The sequence below is a fragment of the Lissotriton helveticus genome, chromosome 1_1, assembly GCF_964261635.1.
Source record: "Lissotriton helveticus chromosome 1_1, aLisHel1.1, whole genome shotgun sequence".
NCBI classification, from domain to species: domain Eukaryota; kingdom Metazoa; phylum Chordata; class Amphibia; order Caudata; family Salamandridae; genus Lissotriton; species Lissotriton helveticus.
In genome coordinates, this window is record NC_136057.1 from 911,917,160 (window position 1) to 911,937,053 (window position 19,894).

The following is a 19,894-nucleotide window of genomic DNA, read 5'->3' on the forward strand; positions in this document are numbered from 1 at the left end:
CTGTTGCCATTGCTTCTGGACGACACCCAGACCGAGTTGAACTAGTTGATCCAGGAGGGCCAGCGGGTGGCTAAATTAATGATCAGATGTGGTATGGATACCACTGATTCAGCAGGTCGGGCAATGGCTTCTTCTGTGGGGCTACGTCGTCGTGCCGGTCTATGCACCTCCACTTTTTTCAGAGGCTGTTCAGACCACTTTTGGTGGTACCCACCTTTCAGCGCTCATGCCAACTATTCATTGCAGATTTTTGGCGACAGTCGGAGTGGAACAGAAACGTAGCTCTGCTCTTTCTACAGTCTGTCTCCCTAACTCCATCCATTTCAGTTTGTATGGGGGATGTTTATTTCTTGATTGAGCATTCCATGGCGATATCCATGGTTGTCCATCCCATCCACTGGTGACACCTGGTGTTGTATTCCTGCAAGTATTATTTGTATCCTTCTTACACTGTCGATGACAGGTTATGGTTCTGCACTACTTATAGTCTAGAGTTTACGATCTCTGACTCTCACCCTAACTGCTGGAACTTTTTACCCCTGCACTTCCCGTTAATATATTTGGTAACCCTTTTAGGGACCTTTCACTTTTCTCCCCCTGGGGGAGTTTCTATATAGCTTGTTCAATAAAATCCCTTTCTCATTCATCACTCGCATCTCCTTGATCTATAAAGGAAGCACCCTTTCTGCTACTTTTCTTGTGTAATTCTGTTTCGCCAAAGGCTCACCACCCCTTGTTGTAAATATTTTTGTCCACCCTAAGCGTGGAAGGGTATACTCAGACATGAGTCCCTTGCTCATTGCACCATCAGGATTCAAGCAAGCCGGGCCGAAGACGGCTGTAATGCCAGAAACCGGTCCCCGGAAGCTTGTTTCCTTCCCAGTGTAAGAATTGGCTTTTGTAGTTTGGTTTGCCCTGTTCCCATCATGCACTGGGACAGGAACAGACTAATTTGCATACAGCCAGGTTCTGAAACTGGGATGGTGCAATGAGCTAAAAAACGGTGTTGGATCTAGCCCTGATCTTTTGACTGGGTGAGAGTATTCTGCTTAATTCAGAGACTCTGTCCCTCACCACCCCTTGTTGTAAATATTTTTGTCCACCCTAAGCGTGGAAGGGTATACTCAGACATGAGTCCCTTGCTCTTTGCACCATCAGGATTCAAGCAAGCCGGGCCGAAGACGGCTGTAATGCCAGAAACCGGTCCCCGGAAGCTTGTTTCCTTCCCAGTGTAAGAATTGGCTTTTGTAGTTTGGTTTGCCCTGTTCCCATCATGCACTGGGACAGGAACAGACTAATTTGCATACAGCCAGGTTCTGAAACTGGGATGGTGCAATGAGCTAAAAAACGGTGTTGGATCTAGCCCTGATCTTTTGACTGGGTGAGAGTATTCTGCTTAATTCAGAGACTCTGTCCCTCACCACCCCTTGTTGTAAATATTTTTGTCCACCCTAAGCGTGGAAGGGTATACTCAGACATGAGTCCCTTGCTCATTGCACCATCAGGATTCAAGCAAGCCGGGCCGAAGACGGCTGTAATGCCAGAAACCGGTCCCCGGAAGCTTGTTTCCTTCCCAGTGTAAGAATTGGCTTTTGTAGTTTGGTTTGCCCTGTTCCCATCATGCACTGGGACAGGAACAGACTAATTTGCATACAGCCAGGTTCTGAAACTGGGATGGTGCAATGAGCTAAAAAACGGTGTTGGATCTAGCCCTGATCTTTTGACTGGGTGAGAGTATTCTGCTTAATTCAGAGACTCTGTCCCTCACCACCCCTTGTTGTAAATATTTTTGTCCACCCTAAGCGTGGAAGGGTATACTCAGACATGAGTCCCTTGCTCATTGCACCATCAGGATTCAAGCAAGCCGGGCCGAAGACGGCTGTAATGCCAGAAACCGGTCCCCGGAAGCTTGTTTCCTTCCCAGTGTAAGAATTGGCTTTTGTAGTTTGGTTTGCCCTGTTCCCATCATGCACTGGGACAGGAACAGACTAATTTGCATACAGCCAGGTTCTGAAACTGGGATGGTGCAATGAGCTAAAAAACGGTGTTGGATCTAGCCCTGATCTTTTGACTGGGTGAGAGTATTCTGCTTAATTCAGAGACTCTGTCCCTCACCACCCCTTGTTGTAAATATTTTTGTCCACCCTAAGCGTGGAAGGGTATACTCAGACATGAGTCCCTTGCTCATTGCACCATCAGGATTCAAGCAAGCCGGGCCGAAGACGGCTGTAATGCCAGAAACCGGTCCCCGGAAGCTTGTTTCCTTCCCAGTGTAAGAATTGGCTTTTGTAGTTTGGTTTGCCCTGTTCCCATCATGCACTGGGACAGGAACAGACTAATTTGCATACAGCCAGGTTCTGAAACTGGGATGGTGCAATGAGCTAAAAAACGGTGTTGGATCTAGCCCTGATCTTTTGACTGGGTGAGAGTATTCTGCTTAATTCAGAGACTCTGTCCCTCACCACCCCTTGTTGTAAATATTTTTGTCCACCCTAAGCGTGGAAGGGTATACTCAGACATGAGTCCCTTGCTCATTGCACCATCAGGATTCAAGCAAGCCGGGCCGAAGACGGCTGTAATGCCAGAAACCGGTCCCCGGAAGCTTGTTTCCTTCCCAGTGTAAGAATTGGCTTTTGTAGTTTGGTTTGCCCTGTTCCCATCATGCACTGGGACAGGAACAGACTAATTTGCATACAGCCAGGTTCTGAAACTGGGATGGTGCAATGAGCTAAAAAACGGTGTTGGATCTAGCCCTGATCTTTTGACTGGGTGAGAGTATTCTGCTTAATTCAGAGACTCTGTCCCTCACCACCCCTTGTTGTAAATATTTTTGTCCACCCTAAGCGTGGAAGGGTATACTCAGACATGAGTCCCTTGCTCATTGCACCATCAGGATTCAAGCAAGCCGGGCCGAAGACGGCTGTAATGCCAGAAACCGGTCCCCGGAAGCTTGTTTCCTTCCCAGTGTAAGAATTGGCTTTTGTAGTTTGGTTTGCCCTGTTCCCATCATGCACTGGGACAGGAACAGACTAATTTGCATACAGCCAGGTTCTGAAACTGGGATGGTGCAATGAGCTAAAAAACAGTGTTGGATCTAGCCCTGATCTTTTGACTGGGTGAGAGTATTCTGCTTAATTCAGAGACTCTGTCCCTCACCACCCCTTGTTGTAAATATTTTTGTCCACCCTAAGCGTGGAAGGGTATACTCAGACATGAGTCCCTTGCTCATTGCACCATCAGGATTCAAGCAAGCCGGGCCGAAGACGGCTGTAATGCCAGAAACCGGTCCCCGGAAGCTTGTTTCCTTCCCAGTGTAAGAATTGGCTTTTGTAGTTTGGTTTGCCCTGTTCCCATCATGCACTGGGACAGGAACAGACTAATTTGCATACAGCCAGGTTCTGAAACTGGGATGGTGCAATGAGCTAAAAAACGGTGTTGGATCTAGCCCTGATCTTTTGACTGGGTGAGAGTATTCTGCTTAATTCAGAGACTCTGTCCCTCACCACCCCTTGTTGTAAATATTTTTGTCCACCCTAAGCGTGGAAGGGTATACTCAGACATGAGTCCCTTGCTCATTGCACCATCAGGATTCAAGCAAGCCGGGCCGAAGACGGCTGTAATGCCAGAAACCGGTCCCCGGAAGCTTGTTTCCTTCCCAGTGTAAGAATTGGCTTTTGTAGTTTGGTTTGCCCTGTTCCCATCATGCACTGGGACAGGAACAGACTAATTTGCATACAGCCAGGTTCTGAAACTGGGATGGTGCAATGAGCTAAAAAACGGTGTTGGATCTAGCCCTGATCTTTTGACTGGGTGAGAGTATTCTGCTTAATTCAGAGACTCTGTCCCTCACCACCCCTTGTTGTAAATATTTTTGTCCACCCTAAGCGTGGAAGGGTATACTCAGACATGAGTCCCTTGCTCATTGCACCATCAGGATTCAAGCAAGCCGGGCCGAAGACGGCTGTAATGCCAGAAACCGGTCCCCGGAAGCTTGTTTCCTTCCCAGTGTAAGAATTGGCTTTTGTAGTTTGGTTTGCCCTGTTCCCATCATGCACTGGGACAGGAACAGACTAATTTGCATACAGCCAGGTTCTGAAACTGGGATGGTGCAATGAGCTAAAAAACGGTGTTGGATCTAGCCCTGATCTTTTGACTGGGTGAGAGTATTCTGCTTAATTCAGAGACTCTGTCCCTCACCACCCCTTGTTGTAAATATTTTTGTCCACCCTAAGCGTGGAAGGGTATACTCAGACATGAGTCCCTTGCTCATTGCACCATCAGGATTCAAGCAAGCCGGGCCGAAGACGGCTGTAATGCCAGAAACCGGTCCCCGGAAGCTTGTTTCCTTCCCAGTGTAAGAATTGGCTTTTGTAGTTTGGTTTGCCCTGTTCCCATCATGCACTGGGACAGGAACAGACTAATTTGCATACAGCCAGGTTCTGAAACTGGGATGGTGCAATGAGCTAAAAAACGGTGTTGGATCTAGCCCTGATCTTTTGACTGGGTGAGAGTATTCTGCTTAATTCAGAGACTCTGTCCCTCACCACCCCTTGTTGTAAATATGATCTATAAAGGAAGCACCCTTTCTGCTACTTTTCTTGTGTAATTCTGTTTCGCCAAAGGCTCTAAATATCCACTGGAGCATTGGGACACATGCCACAGTCTATACTCTGTGTCTACATTACTGGCCTGACTATTATTTTCCACTAAGACATTCTTTTCTGTGTAGGAGTGTTGCCCTTAAACTTTCGATAATTTGTGTGTGTCCCCCCCCCTTTTCCGGTGGGACACTTCTTCCTTTAATCAACAATTGTTGTTGTTCTTCTTTAGCTTGCATCTCTTCTGTTGCTTAGCTTTCATTGCTTGGTTCAATGCCTCTCCTACCTTGCCCTGCTTCTGGCCCTAGTTATAGTTTTGTTGTTTGTCCCTCCATCACCATTTTATGGTTAGTACTATTTTGCTGATTAGTCAACCCATAATTCTTATGTTTCTTAGCTTCAGTGAGGTGATAGCTTTTTCTGTTATTGCTATATTTATGCTTGGAGGTTATTGTCTGTGTGTGTGTGTGTGTGTGTGTATGTGTGTATATATATATATAGATATTGTGTGTTCTTTATATATGTTCTATGCTACATTTTGTAATCGGGGCCTACAAATATATATGCTTATGTGGATGTACCTTTCATTTGTATCTTGCCATTCTACCATTCATTCTCATCTTGCAGTCTTGTCTTCACTTAGTATGTATGCACTAACTCTTCTTTCCACCTCTATGGGTTTTACGTGTTGAATAATCCCATCTGGGTCGTTCTGTCCCTGGGACTTTTTTCTTAACACAAGCGTTGTGCTGGTCAATACTTGCTCTTATCTTCACGATATTTTTTCGGTGGTTGCATCAATCCATGCTCTTCCACCGTGGACCTATTCTAAAGCTCCTTTCCCAGTGTCTCTCAGGACAGGTTTGCCTCTAAGATTGAAAAACAGGCGCCCCTGCAAGCAAGATGACTTGCCAAGCGCAGGAAAAATAACTAACATTTAGGAAACAAACTTGGGCGAGTTAAATGAACAAATGTGTGTAGGCATACAGCATGTAAACAGCAGACAATTAAATTGCAATTCATCAAATAACTTAAATAACTGCTTATGCTATTATCACAAAAATATTTTTAATCTTTTATAAAAGAATGAAATCTTCACTTCATTAAAAGCATAATTAAGAGTTATGGTGTAATGAATTATTCATTTACATTGTAGCATGGTTATCAATAATTTCTTCCTGGAACCCGAAGTATTTAGATCTTATTTTGCTCACTGAGCCTTTTTAAATCTGGAGAGACGAAGACGGTAATGCTCAGTATTTGAGGCTCACACATTGTGCCCTTGTACCAACGAAAAGCTGTTCTTTTCGTAATGACCATGTTTTTTATTGTCTTCTATATCCAGGAATCAGCATATTTTCAACCTCAGCACTTTTGATGTACCAGTGTTGGACAGCATATCCTATATAGCCTCCTATTGTCTAGGCATTGGAAATGGAGTCACAATTTTAAGTATTTATCCATATTGCACCTAACACAATCTAGAATGTTTTTCAGAGCCACATTCTATGTGGCACTTCTGGCATTTTCCACTTCTAAGATTCGCTATGGTTAACCTGTCTTAAAGAGTTTGGTCTATACAAATGCATGTGACATGACATAGACTGTTGTATCCGTTTCATATTTTGATAGTTGCAGGTTCCTTTTTGGCAGTCTCAAACTTGTTTTATTTTCACACACACAGGTGTTTTCTTGTCTATTCTGTATTTGCCCATTCCTTGGTGTTTATAGGATTTGCACCAGTGTGGTGAGCACACAGTATTCAATAGGGATGTGATAGAAGACTGCCTTGGGTGCTTGCATGGCGCCAAGATACCGTGGTTAAATGACATCAAGTCCATTGCCCGCAGGGCCGGACTGGGAACCAAAGCTTTGCCAGGGCCGCTTTTCAGACGATTTTGTTACAGGGCCGATTTTGCAGCTATGCTGCAAAAACGGCTCTGCAACAAAAACGGCCCCCAGGGCCCAAAACCGGCCCCCACCCTTGCGGCCGACCGGGGGATTGCCCGGTGCCCACAACGGCCAGTCCGGGCCTGATTGCCCGGTCCTTAGGTTGCCCTAACTTGTTTGAACAACCCCCCTCCTTAATAATAGGGATATGAGACTAGTCAGCGAACAATGTCTAAATCAGCTAAAGGAAAACAGGGAATCCAAGGCGCCTAGAAAGTCTGTTACCAGATCGCTCCTGCTTTTGAAAACCGTTGCCAGTCCTGAGCCCTATTTTTCTGCTGTTAGACATCCTTGGGAAGGAACACTTTTAATGAAATTTCGCTTGCACTCAATACTTCCACTTAGTTGTTTTCCTCCTGCACAGTTTGACCCTAAATTGATACTGATATGCCCCTGTGATGGCTGCTCCCTTCACACTCTGGAACACCTGGAATTATTTTGCACATTTTATGTTTTTTTTACGTCAAAGGTATCTATTACCACTTTTAAAATCTAGGGGTTTCCGAAAGTTTTGGCTGGCTTTTCTACGCTTACATCTGTTATCAGATTATGTTGTGATGTTGCCTGTTTCTTCTTTTTTTTTAAAGGTGCTTTATATTGAAACGAAATCATGAATTTAAACTGTTTTTATTGTCGTTAGATTATAAGACTGGCCAGATGTATTTTTAAATTTGATTTAATTTAATTTGTATAAAGTGCTAACAATTGCCTGGAGGCTTCTTGGCTCTACCTATGACAGAAAGGTTCAGAAAACGAGAATATCAACTTCCCAGAAAGGGTGCCTCACTTAAAGATACAGAGCGAACAACCAGATCTTTAGTTCCTTCCTGAACCTAAGCAGGGAAGTAGCATTTTTCAGTTCCCAAGGGAGGCAATTCCAGTGCAAAGCTGCATACCGTTTATTGCTCCTACCTCCCCAGGTAGTAAGTCTGTAAAGGAGAACACACACATCTCAAGCCGAACTTGAGCCGAGAGTCCTATTTGGTACATACCATCTAATCTGGTCTCTGAGGTACATCGGGCCTAGGCGGTGCAGGGCCTTATAGGCTGTGCAGAATCCCTTAAGAATGATATGTTTCCTAACCGGCAGCCAATGAGGTTGGCTGATGAGAGACTGAACCATGTCGAGGAATTTTCAAATACTTTTTGGGTAGATCGGAATAAAGCCCATTGCAGTAGTCTATCCTGAAAAGGACCAATGCAATGACCACTCTCTTGAGCATATTGAGTGGTAAAAATTGAACAATTTTCCTAATTATACGTAGAGAGAAAAAGGCAGCTGAAACAACTTTATTTACTTGCTCCCTATAGGATAGTTGGTCGTCAATCAGAACTCCCAGATTTTTAACCTTCTGCACTGGCTGGGGGAGAGAGAGCCCATTTCTTCGGGCCACCAAATAAGCGACCAGAAAGAGGGAAGATTTCCGAACATACTAACCTCTGTCTTTGTTGAATTCAATTTTGACAGCTCTGATCAATCCATTGGCCAACTGCTACAATACCGTTTTTAAAAGTCCTACTCATGTCCGGACCTTTATGAGATAATGATACCACAATTTGGATATTGTCGACGTATGACACCAGCGATAGCCCAAAGGTCTTAATTAGAGCTGCCAGGGGGAGGGCTACATAGAGATTAAAAAGAGTTGGGCTCGGAGACGAGCCCTGAAGCCCCCCACAAGGCAGCGAGTAAGATTCAGAGGTAAAGCCATTGAAGGCAACTCCGATACCTTCGGGTCGAGTTTGTAGTACATAGAACTGCCAAAAAAAAGAAAGACTTGCTGATTCTGGGGTTAAAGTCTTTGAACTAAAACTGAATGTAAACAATGTTCTAATATCCAATCCAGGCTAGGAATGATGTGGTCAATCATATGATAAGCATACCATATGTTGGGTCAAAGTACATGTCGATATGCAGTGCAGATGATCTGCAGTAATAGTCTGTTGATGGTAGACCGTTTTGAAACACCTCTTTGTGTCCCAATTTATACATAATTTCTAGGTGAGATAATGTGAACACACAGGCCCAGATTTATCAAGGGCTTGTGTTGCCCTTGCGTCACACAATGGTGACGCAAGGCAACAGAAACCCTTAAGTTATATTTACTATGCCACTCGAGGCATCTTGCATGGCTCTGCGTGGCATATTACATCTGAGTAACGCAAGGCAGTGCAAATCACTGCCTTGCGTTATTCTGTGTGGGGAAGATGTTACATGGTTGGAGCGTAGATGATCCCATGCATCCACCCATGGGTTTTGGCATTTACTAAGATTAGTAAACCTGGGAATGAGTAAAAATGCCACACCTTATCTATTGAGGCGTAATGAGGAGAAACATGTTTATTTCTCCTCCTTATTTCCTCGTTCTATATTTGCTGCATTCTGCCGCACACGTAGAAAGAGGACAATGCCTTGGGGGATTTTTGTGTGTAGGAAAGTGTGTCCCTTCCTGCACAAAAACAATCCTGGCTGTAACGCCGAGCCCCTTGCACCATGGCGCAAGGGTTCCTGCAGTGGTGCTTGGCAGCTACAAGTGCACCTGCGCTGAGAGAGAGCGGGAATGACCCATATGTTAGTAACTATAGTACTTTCTTGCTCTCTCCATTTGACAGAGTGCAGCAAGTTGTCTTGCTGCATTTCTTTGCACCAAATATTGATACAACTGGCACACTGTGTCAAACTGTAGAACCAGTTTGTAGTGGTTTTTCTTTCAGGTGTACTTTTCAGGTTGGTGTCCAGACACAGCTTTTGTATAGAATGATTATTCTCAGGGATGCCAGCACTAGGCCTGCCTCCAACATGGAGAGTCCACAACAGAGCCACTAAGAGGTTTGAGAATTCTGCACCTGTCTGTAATCAGCCCAATTGAAAAAGTAATCGGGAACAGACAAAAGAGCAGTCCTCACATCGAAACATCCTTGCACCTCACAACAGAGTCTGAAGTCCCACCCCTCAACACCTACCATCCACCAAACTGCAGGGCTAACTAAAGGTGGTGCTCAACTAATTTCTAAAGGTAGCTCTGCCTCCCTCCAGCTATAGCAGTGCAGACAATACACGCCCACTGTCAGGGAGCATGGGCCACACCCACCATCGTGTGCTAGGCCAGGCCAGAGGCATCGGAAATGTACCCCACTTCTATCCATTACTCAAGCTTACTCATACGCATGTCTTATCACCACAGGTTGCATATGGTACCCATCTACACTCACTTGACACACACAGGATGTCAGTGCAAATTTATGGCATATACATAATAGCAGAACTTTACACTGATGGCCCTTTAGCTCCAGCAGCATAGTATGGCATACACATAATAGCAGAACTTTACACCGATTGGCCTTTGGCTCCAGCGGCATAGTATGGCATACACATAATAACAGAAATTTACATCGATTGGCCTTTAGCTCCAGCGGCATAGTATGGCATACACATAATAGCAGAAGTTGGCATGGCTAAAAAGCTCAGGGCACACTATGTATTTATTGTTAAAACACTGTTTATGTGCTCTACCCAGGACAGCAATAGTAGTCCACTAACCACACTGTGAGCATGCTTGGTGTCCCCCTCCAGATCCTCACAGTCTGGGACAATCTTGAGCCAGAGGAGGAGGATCTTGAGCTTAGAGGATTGTCAAATTAAAAGGTTACCAGATGTGCTCGCAGTTGCCCACTCCGGGCAGGGGAACATGAACGTAAACCATGCAGGGGACATTCCCGTCCCAACAGCTGATGTTTGGCCTAATTGAAATTCTGTACCGGATATTGTACATATATTCCTGTAATAATATGTATGCGTTGGTAAAAGTGGAGAAAATAACGGAAGATCAAAATACATTCGATATAAGCCTTTTATATAATTCAGTTCAGCTAAAACATGCCACTTTTTAATGTTGTCTCACTAATTGCAGAAATCATTCTGTTTTTCATATACAGCTATTGGCTAACTGGCGACAAAGCAGGTATCAAAGAAGTGTTTATGGACAACATGCCTGGATACCCAGATAACATTCGAATCTCTAATACAGGCACGTACAGAGTGGGCATTACTACCACAAGATTCCCCGGCTTCTTCACTCCGTTTTTGGATGCCATTGGGCCATATCCAGCACTAAAGAGATTTATTGCAAAGGTATTGAGCAGCTTTGTTTTAACCAAGGAAGATTTGCGTTGATGGGAGGGTGGCTCTTTTTATAATTCTATTGAGCTCAGATACTAGGGGTTACCTGCCCAAAAACCTTTAGCTACTAAAAAGCATCCGCATGCACATTTCCATAGCACAAACTTTTTTTAAATGTTATGTTTTTGGGGTGTATCGTGGATAGTGGTAAGATAGCTCGTTGAGTTAAAACTCATTGTCAACATCTGCAGGTCACAAGTTTGTATCCCATCAAAAATAAATCCAGTCCTCCATCGGTTAGACTTTAGTAACATAAATTGGGTAATTGAAACACCTCCTTCATATATGAAATCTAGGAATGGCAGAAGTGCAGTATGAAGCACTAATTTGAAAGCACATAATTGTTATTATATAAATTACTATGCCACCCAACTGGCCTTGGTCCCCACGTTAGCACCACTGCATGGCAGCACCATTTCTGCTAGGGAAGTACAAGCACCAAGGCACATTTCCATAATGAGCTTTACATTTTTAGCAAGGCACAAACTGTAGAACCACATCATTAATACATCCCTATGACCCAGGGACATTATCACTAACTTGTTACTGATTCTACAACTACATTAGCAGCCTTTTGAGGCTAGCTTTGCAGTCACAGATACCAACTTAATTCTCAAGTCTATATGTTGGCCACCCCCAGCCAAATATCTAAAGTGATTTTTTTTTTTTCATCAATGAACAAACAGGCCTTTTCCTTGTATGAACCCAGGATCTGGAACAACATTCCAGTACCCATCAGCACTGATAAAGCACTACACCAATTCAGGAAATAGTTGTAGACTCACTTCTTTAAAGAACTACATCACAATGAATTAACCATTCACAGAGCAGCTTTCTCTCCTATTACTCGTTGACTATACACTTGCCTTTGATAGTGTGCAGCGCTCCGCTCCCTTTTAGCTAGGTTCACCCTATAGAAATACAATATACAAACTTCCAGTAACTGCCTCACACATTGGAGGTGGTTTTCTGCAGTATGAGGTAACAAACCTGCAACTCACTTACCTTTCTTCAGCCAGAAGCCTAGTTTCAGCTGCGTTGAAGACCGCACAATCTACATGTTTGATTATCATATAATGCTGCTAGCTTTATTTCTATATGAACCTGTGCATATTAAAATATATTTTATATATGATTTGTCATATCATTTGCACTGGATGTCAGCTATGCAGAGGAATATTTATTATGCGCCACCTTCCTGCATAGGCTTCCATAAATAACCCATTTCCATGTGGTCCTGGAACCTCACACTCTGCTTCCTGCTGCACGGTGAATAATGTGGTATTGAGCTCGATTTTTACTGGTGAAAGAAAATGCAAGTGGACAACTGCAGATGATGCTGTTCCTCCATGATGATAGACGACGCGTACACAGCTTTGCACAACAGGAAAGGTGTTTTGAAGTGTGCAGATGACGCCAGCATATACACAGACTCAATGTTGCATGTGTACCTGCACCCTTTTGCTAGAATGGCACAGAGCTGGGGTAGCCTGCTGTGCACAGCTCTGCTAAGATCTCTTTGTACTCAGCTATGCCTAGGTTTCCTCTCCTCCGTGTTCATAAGCATGAAGGACAAGCAAACACTGCTTATTCTGTCGAAATACATTTTCTCGCTAATGAGTGATTTGCAAAACGGTCACAGAAGGATTATCTGTTTCGGTGATAGTCCAATATTATTTCTTCATGTTTCCTTTACACATGTAAGCGTGAGTAATTTCATCCTATTTTTCTTCTCCTGCAGGTTATCCCTCTGTCGGCGTTTGGAGCCCTTCTCCGCAAACATGGTTTGTTTCTGGAGGTCAGCGACCGAGGAGAAATCTTGGAGAGTTTCCATGACCCAGATGGTAGTGTCACTTGGGCCATCAGCGATGTCTACGAGCACAATGGAAAGTTGTACTTAGGGAATACTGATCTCCCATTCCTGGCAGTAATACACTGACAGCCCTATAAAGCTGGCAGTGGATGTGAGAGACACATGGTGCATGCAGGATGTTTGTTATTCTCATAGGATATTTGTATTACAGACATCCTGCCAGCACTGTCCATTGTGCAGTACAGTTGTACAAAGATTGTGAGTGGGTAACAGGAAAACACTTACAACATACAGTAGTGTAAATGCTTCTCTACTGCTGAGAAGCATCAGTACCACAGTGTGTCTAAGGATAGTGCACATACATTATTGGACAGGGATTAGTGGCTGAAGGAACATAATGTCCTGATTTTGAGTGTTACTGAATGATATTTAGCGGCAGGAGCAGAGGCCTCTGTGACAGTGATCGGCAGCAAATTGACCTTGTTGACAAAGTTGTATTTAACAATGACCACGTTACAATGACTGGGACTCAGTGACTAGCAGCAGAGGAGATGCCAAGAAAAGATCACCTGCCCTGGCTTATCGCAAAAGTCAGTCTGATTTCAAGTTAGCTTCAGCAGCACAGAAGTCTTTCTGTACTGTATAATGCCTTTACAAAGACCACTTCCAATTTATTACAGAACAGACTGCCTTCCAGTGCTGTTGCTTTAAATGATAGTGGTGCAAAGACTTCTTTACAGAGTTTACTACATATTAAGAGACCACTTGTAAAGGCTCAAGGATAAACGTGCGCATGCACAACTTTGTCCAGTATTCTATTTTGTTAGGACATCTGTATAAACACTATGCCACTTTGCTCTAATCAAAAGAAAACCTGATGGTGGACTTCCCTCTAAAACCGATGTTAAGGCATGATGCAAAGTTAAGTGATAGAGCTTTCAGGACTGAATTGGCGACCAACATCATGATGACAATAATGCATACATTCAGTATGGCAAGCTGTGAAGACCATTGTAAGACGTTATCAATAGAGTGATCAAATATTTTGCCTTGATAGACTCCCTCCTTGACAACATATATTAAGAATGGTGTTTCTAAGATATTGATACACTGACAGGAGTCATCAGTGATTCCGAACACTTATTTTTCTTTTTCCCAATATAACTTTCATCCACAGAAATGGTTAACATCTGTGATCTAGGTACATAGGACGTTTTTGTTTTCATGGACCCATTTTATATCTCTTTATGTATTTCCGTACCAGAGATGCTGTGTGTTACTTCAGTCCTGTTTTTCATTTTTTCACAAATCTTATATGTGCCTTTCCATACAACAAACATCCAAACCAGCTACGTCCACAGTGCAGGCATCCAAAGAACTTTGCGATGACTTCGGCAACTTCTTCGATGACAAGATCTCCAAGATTGAACACTCTCTGGTCCTTTACAGCCCCTCCCTTTCCAATAGAAGCCCGGCTGGAATGCATGGCAGTGCTCCCCTACCCCACACCAAACCCCGGTTACTCTTCCACCCCGTTCTTGAAGCCGAGATAGTCAATTTGATCTCCAACTCCAAATCCTCCGCTCACGTCTTCGACCCTCTACCCGCGCAACTGACCAAAAAACTGAAATTCGCCTTAGCCCCACTCTGGTGCAAGATTATAAACAGTTCCCTAAAAAGCAGAATCGTTCCAGACTGCCTCAAAGTGGGACAAGTCACTCCACTGCTGAAAAAACCTGGCCTAGACACATCCAATTTGAACAACTTCAGACCCGTCTCCAACCTTCCTCTTCTATCCAAAATCTTTGAAAGATGTGTACTACAACAACTAACTCAATACATGGACATTATCAACCTCATTGACTCCCATCAAAAAGAGAGTGAGACATTGTCTTATAGGGAGGATTATATTAATCCGCTAATTCAGGATAGATCCAACCAATTTTTATCCTCAGACACACCCAATATTGACTATACACTCAATGATAAAATAGCACGTCTAGAGAGACTAGAGAAGAAACTGATCAGGACTCGACTACACGGCCACCTGTTGACAAAGTACCTACAATCCATTATTATTCCGGTGGGCCTCCAAGTGAAGAACGAGCCGGCCATCTTCATTGATGTACCTAAGTTCAGGGAAGGCTTCAGCTTTGTGGCCAATAACTGCTCCCAGCACTGGATGGTGCTGGGAGTAGAAACAGAGGCTGAACACGTTCAAACACTTCAACAAGAGATTGCAGCCCTAAGGTCTGAGATCGCCGGAGATACTGCTTTAACTAATGCCAAGGAAGCTTTAGACCACCTTGCAAAAACCCTGAAGGATTTTGAGACAAACACCCAACAGAAGAAACTGGAGAAACTTTCGAAAGATATCAGGTATTACGAAAAGAAAAATACCTATCCATACCTCAACGAGGATTATTATAAACAGGACAACCAAGGTCGATTCACGGGAAAAGGAAAAGGCGGATACCGCGGCCGTAGGAACTGCACGACTTTCTCAGATTCATCAAACAGCACAGACAGCGATACCGAACAAGGTTTCAACACAGGCTACAACTATCAAGGAGAATGGAATCAACCACAAGAACCTTTCCCCCCTTTTTTAGGGGAAGGCCAATGGCGCCCTCCGAGAGGGAGGGGCAACTGGCAAAGAGGAACATTGCGAGGACAGCACCCTCCCAACTCCAATTGGGAGAGAGGACGAGGGAAAACACAGAAACAAGTTCATTTCCCACAGGAGAGCCATGGAGAAATAGCGACACGCAGGAAGGTTTACAGATTGTGACTAGACCTTCCAACCCATTGGTCAACATATCGTCATATGCCTTAATGGACAATGAGATAAAGATCCTAAGCAAAGGGCTATCCTTTGTCCCCACTGCATATCCTAATCAATTCACAATCAGAACAGAGCTCATGAAGTTCTTCCGCAAGATCAGACTGCGCTACTTCTTCAGGAATAGCCCACATACCACCAATATGTCCAATACTGGACTCCGAATACCCTCTACCTTTGTACCACCAGCTAGTACAATGAGCAACCAAATTTTGGCCTACAAACACACGGTATTCAAGAATGTAGTTAAGACTCTAGAAGTACACAAATACACGAGGACCAATGTAACTAGTGATGAGAGGAAAGCACTTACTACCCTGAAAAATAACAAAGACATTGTTATAAAACCGGCCGATAAGGGTGGTGCAATTGTGATACAGGACATTGGCCAATACAAACGTGAAATCTTGAAACAACTTAATGATGGTGTAAGCTACCAGAAACTTTGCAGTGACTCCACGAAGGATCTAACAACCGAGATCTACAACCTAACCAAGAGAGGTTCTGATCAAGGCTTTGTCAGCGAACATGAATTAAAATACCAGAAAAATCCTCGTTTGCCACTAATATATACTCTACCCAAGATCCACAAGAGTATGCATGAACCTCCAGGACGAACAATCTTATCCGGATGCGGGTCCATTTTGGAACCACTCTGCAAGTACATTGACGTATTTCTCAAACCGATCGATGAAGGTACAGAGACGTATTTACGAGACACAACTCAGACAATTATACTGGTTGATGGTCTGCAATTCGACCCCAAAGAACAGTTATTAGTTACATGCGACATAGACTCTTTATATACCAGCATGCCGCAAACGGAAGCCCTTAACGTTATGAATAAGTTATTAGACAACCGACCTGCACCTATGGCTGTACCCACAGAATTCATCATTGCACTCCTGACCGTCGCCATGAAGAAGATTTTTTTTATCTTTCAAGACTGCTTTTACCTCCAGACCAAGGGCGTCGCCATCGGGGCAGCCTTCGCACCGGATTTGGTGATTATCTACATGGATGATTTCGAACAGAAACATGTCCTAAGCCGTTATAACCCCCACCAAGACCACATCATATGGTGGAAACGCTACATCGACGATGTGCTCATGCTGTGGACAGGCAGTAAGGATGCTTTGGATTCATTCCACCTTTAAACCAACAGAGTGAAGACATTCAGTTCACATTACAGTCAGACAATAACAAGGTTGATTTCCTAGACATCACCATCTTCCATGAAGAGAACCAACTCAGTACTACATTGTACCGAAAACCAGCCGAATGCAACTCTTTACTACGATACAATTGTCCCCACCCCTGCGGCCTGAGGGACAACTCACCTGTAGGTCAATTCTTGCGAATACGTCGAAATTGCACGAGAAAAGAGGACTACTTCAAGGAATCAGAAGATCTGAGATCTAGACTCCTGGACAGAGGCTACCCAAGGCGACTCGTCAAACGAGCACAGAAGCGAGGCTGGTACTGTCCCCGTGATGTACTTCTCACCACAAAGGAGAAGAATGATGACAGCCTTATGAGGATGATATGTGTTCATCAATAAACATTGGGCTTTGGTTGCTGATGACATTGGCCAACATGATCCCCCGATGCACTCCTTCAAGAAGGCAAAAAGCATAAGAGACCATGTGGTCTGCTCTTTCTTGGATACCCCGAAATCACCAACATTGCAATCACTGTGGAAGTTGCCGGCGACAGTGGGCCATTTCAAATGCGGCCAGTGCAAGGCCTGTGAAACCACTATACAAACCAAACAGTTTACATACAGACAACATACAATAGACCATGGATCATTCACAAACTGTAACATGAGTTGCGTGATCTACTGCATCACATGTCCATGCGGTCTGGCCTACATAGGCCAAACCCAACAAAAGATAATATGCACGCATTCTCCAACATCACAGCAGAATATGGTGCAACATCCAAGGTGCAGCTCTTGTTGAACATTGTAAAACGGCTGATCACACACCTGAGTCCTTGAAATTGGTGGTACTCGAGAAGGTATCCTTAGGCCCCAGGGGAGGCAATATTGGTGCAATCCTAACGCTTAGGGAGAGCAAATGGATGACCCGTTTTGACACTGTTCATGACGGTTTAAATGAACAAGACGCTAGCTTTGCACAGTTAGCATGTCTACACTAATGTAATTTGTGACCAGTTTGCTAATTTATCTTTGCGGTATTGTTCTACTTTTATATCCCACTGCAGATCAGGCACAGAAGAACACAATTAGCTGCTTTGTTACAATGTTTTGAAATTGTATGTTCTCATGAGACATTGTTACATGTATCACGCCATGTCACCAATGAGATTACTATATTTTGATGTCCCTCTTGGTTTATATGTTTATTTATTTATATATATTGCCGTTCTAAAATCCTTTAGAAAAATTCCAGCATATCTATTTTGATTATCATTGATCCTATGTATCAGGATATTCCACAATCCTAAACTAGGTGCCCGAGTCTTCCTTCTTTTTTACTGACCGGTTCCATCACAACTGGCAGTTCAGTCTTTTTTCCTTTTCAACGACACGGTGCAGCGCTAGCATTGAGCTGCTGCGGATGCACGCGCTGGTAGCTTAAATAAGGAGAAAACACCGCCCCGCCCGCACTCTTCACGACCAACGCGTGAGAGAAGGACGGAGCGCACGGCGGTGAGTAATGGATTTTTTTCACCTCCCACTTAGTTAGTGAGTTGTTGCCCCCTTGTGGATTTAGATTTTACAGGGGCTGCTGCCCTTATTTTTTCTTCCCGTACATATATTGAAGCCGTTCAATGCCTGTACCACTTGCCTGAATTTTACAAGACTTCCCGAAATACCAGAGTATAAGGATTGTTCTATACCTTAAGGTATTTCGAATGACTGTACTATCTCTTTTAATATGCATACAATGTTTAGCCTCAGCGCTAGCGAAAGGTTTTTAAACATAGTCACGACGTGATCCGTTACATTAGCAGTGACCATGACGAGTCCATTGATGTTTTCTCTCTTTGTTCCTCCCGTGCTTGCAATAATTTTGTAAAAGATGAGATCATTGTTTGGATTGTGGGCTCATTTTACAATTTACAAACACGCTGCTGATTTCAGCACACTCTAGTGCCCATTGCATTCGCCAATAGTTGAGAGGCACTTCACCCTCCTGTCATTTTGATCACTATACCCTCCGTATTCTGTTTTTAACCCGGCTGGGTTTAGAGAATTATGTAAATACACAAGCTTGCAAGTAACTAAGCTGTTCTTTCGTGGGTATGTATTATGATAACCCACTCGCTTATGTATTGACCTATTTCTTAGGATAAAGACGCTCTCTGTTTATCAGGAGCCTATGGGCCCAACCACTAGCCGCAGAGGCTGCCACTCATCAAAGGTGGCTTTTTGGTAAATATTTCTTTTACGTTTGTTTTTTCATAATTAAGGTGTTTCTTCATTAGCTCACTCATATTTTCTAACTATAGGTGCCCGACCCCCCACACCACGTCCTAGTCCTGATGAAGACCCCAAAGTAAGGTGCCACTCAACCTACAATGACCAGGGGTCGAAACGTCGACTTTCCATTTTTTACGATACCTACCCACAATCAACAGACTATAGTTACTGTGTTCTTATTGTATGGGATAGGATTCTACAATTGTTTGAAATGTACGGGGCTATATCAACACGCCCATGTGATGTCAACCCAAAATGTGTTATGTGACCACATTTGCCTTTTGAAACTATTTTACACAACCCCAATTCTTCACAAACACTTACCACTTCCCTCCCCCTTCTTTTTCGCCTCACTCTGGGCACAACGTTAATCTGTACAAAGCATATATTCATGGAATGTATACTAATGAGGATGTGAATAAATACCATCACTCATTCTAGTTGTGTTATTGGTCATATGTACATGGTTTCGAATATTTCCTTTCTGTTTTGTAAATCACGTTGACTGGGACCCCTACCTTTGCAACTTTGTCCCATCAATCTGGCTTCAGGAAAGGCTGCAGCACAGAATCCGCGATCCTCAACATCATCGATGACATCCACAAGGCACTGAACTCAGATCAATGCTGTCTCCTTATTCTCCTCGACCTATCGGCAGCATTCGACATGGTAGATCACAAACTTCTCATCAAGGCTCTTCAAGAAAGGGCTGGGCTTGATGAGGTAGTCCTCAAATGGTTCTCCTTCTTACACAATCGCTCCCAGAGAATCAAAAACTTTGAGTCTGACCTTCACCCAGTCTACAGGGGAGTTCCTCAAGTGTCAGAGCTCTCCCCTCAACTATTCAACATCTACATGGAACCCCTCACCACCCTACTCAAAAAAGCTAACATACCCTTGCACCTCTATGCTGATGATACGCAGATCTACTGGAAAATCTCCTCTGTTAATGACATTCAAAGACTCAAAGGCATACGGAAGTGCAACTCTGGTTGTCAAGCAATCACTTAAAACTGAATCCTGACAAAACTGAATTACTCCTCATATCGAACAAAGTAGA

At 43.7% G+C, this 19,894-nt stretch overlaps 1 protein-coding gene across 1 annotated transcript in view; it reads left to right on the forward strand.

Annotated features, from left to right (window-relative positions):
- LOC144818610 (adipocyte plasma membrane-associated protein-like) overlaps positions 1-17,733 on the forward strand; it is a 113,348-nt gene extending 95,615 nt beyond the window's left edge. The window contains exons 8-9 of the mRNA XM_078676210.1: positions 10,485-10,680; positions 12,470-17,733. Coding sequence (XP_078532336.1) covers positions 10,485-10,680; positions 12,470-12,667 — 394 coding nt within the window. The 3' untranslated portion in view covers positions 12,668-17,733. The remainder of the gene's footprint in view (positions 1-10,484; positions 10,681-12,469) is intronic.
- Positions 17,734-19,894: the final 2,161 nt, after the last annotated feature.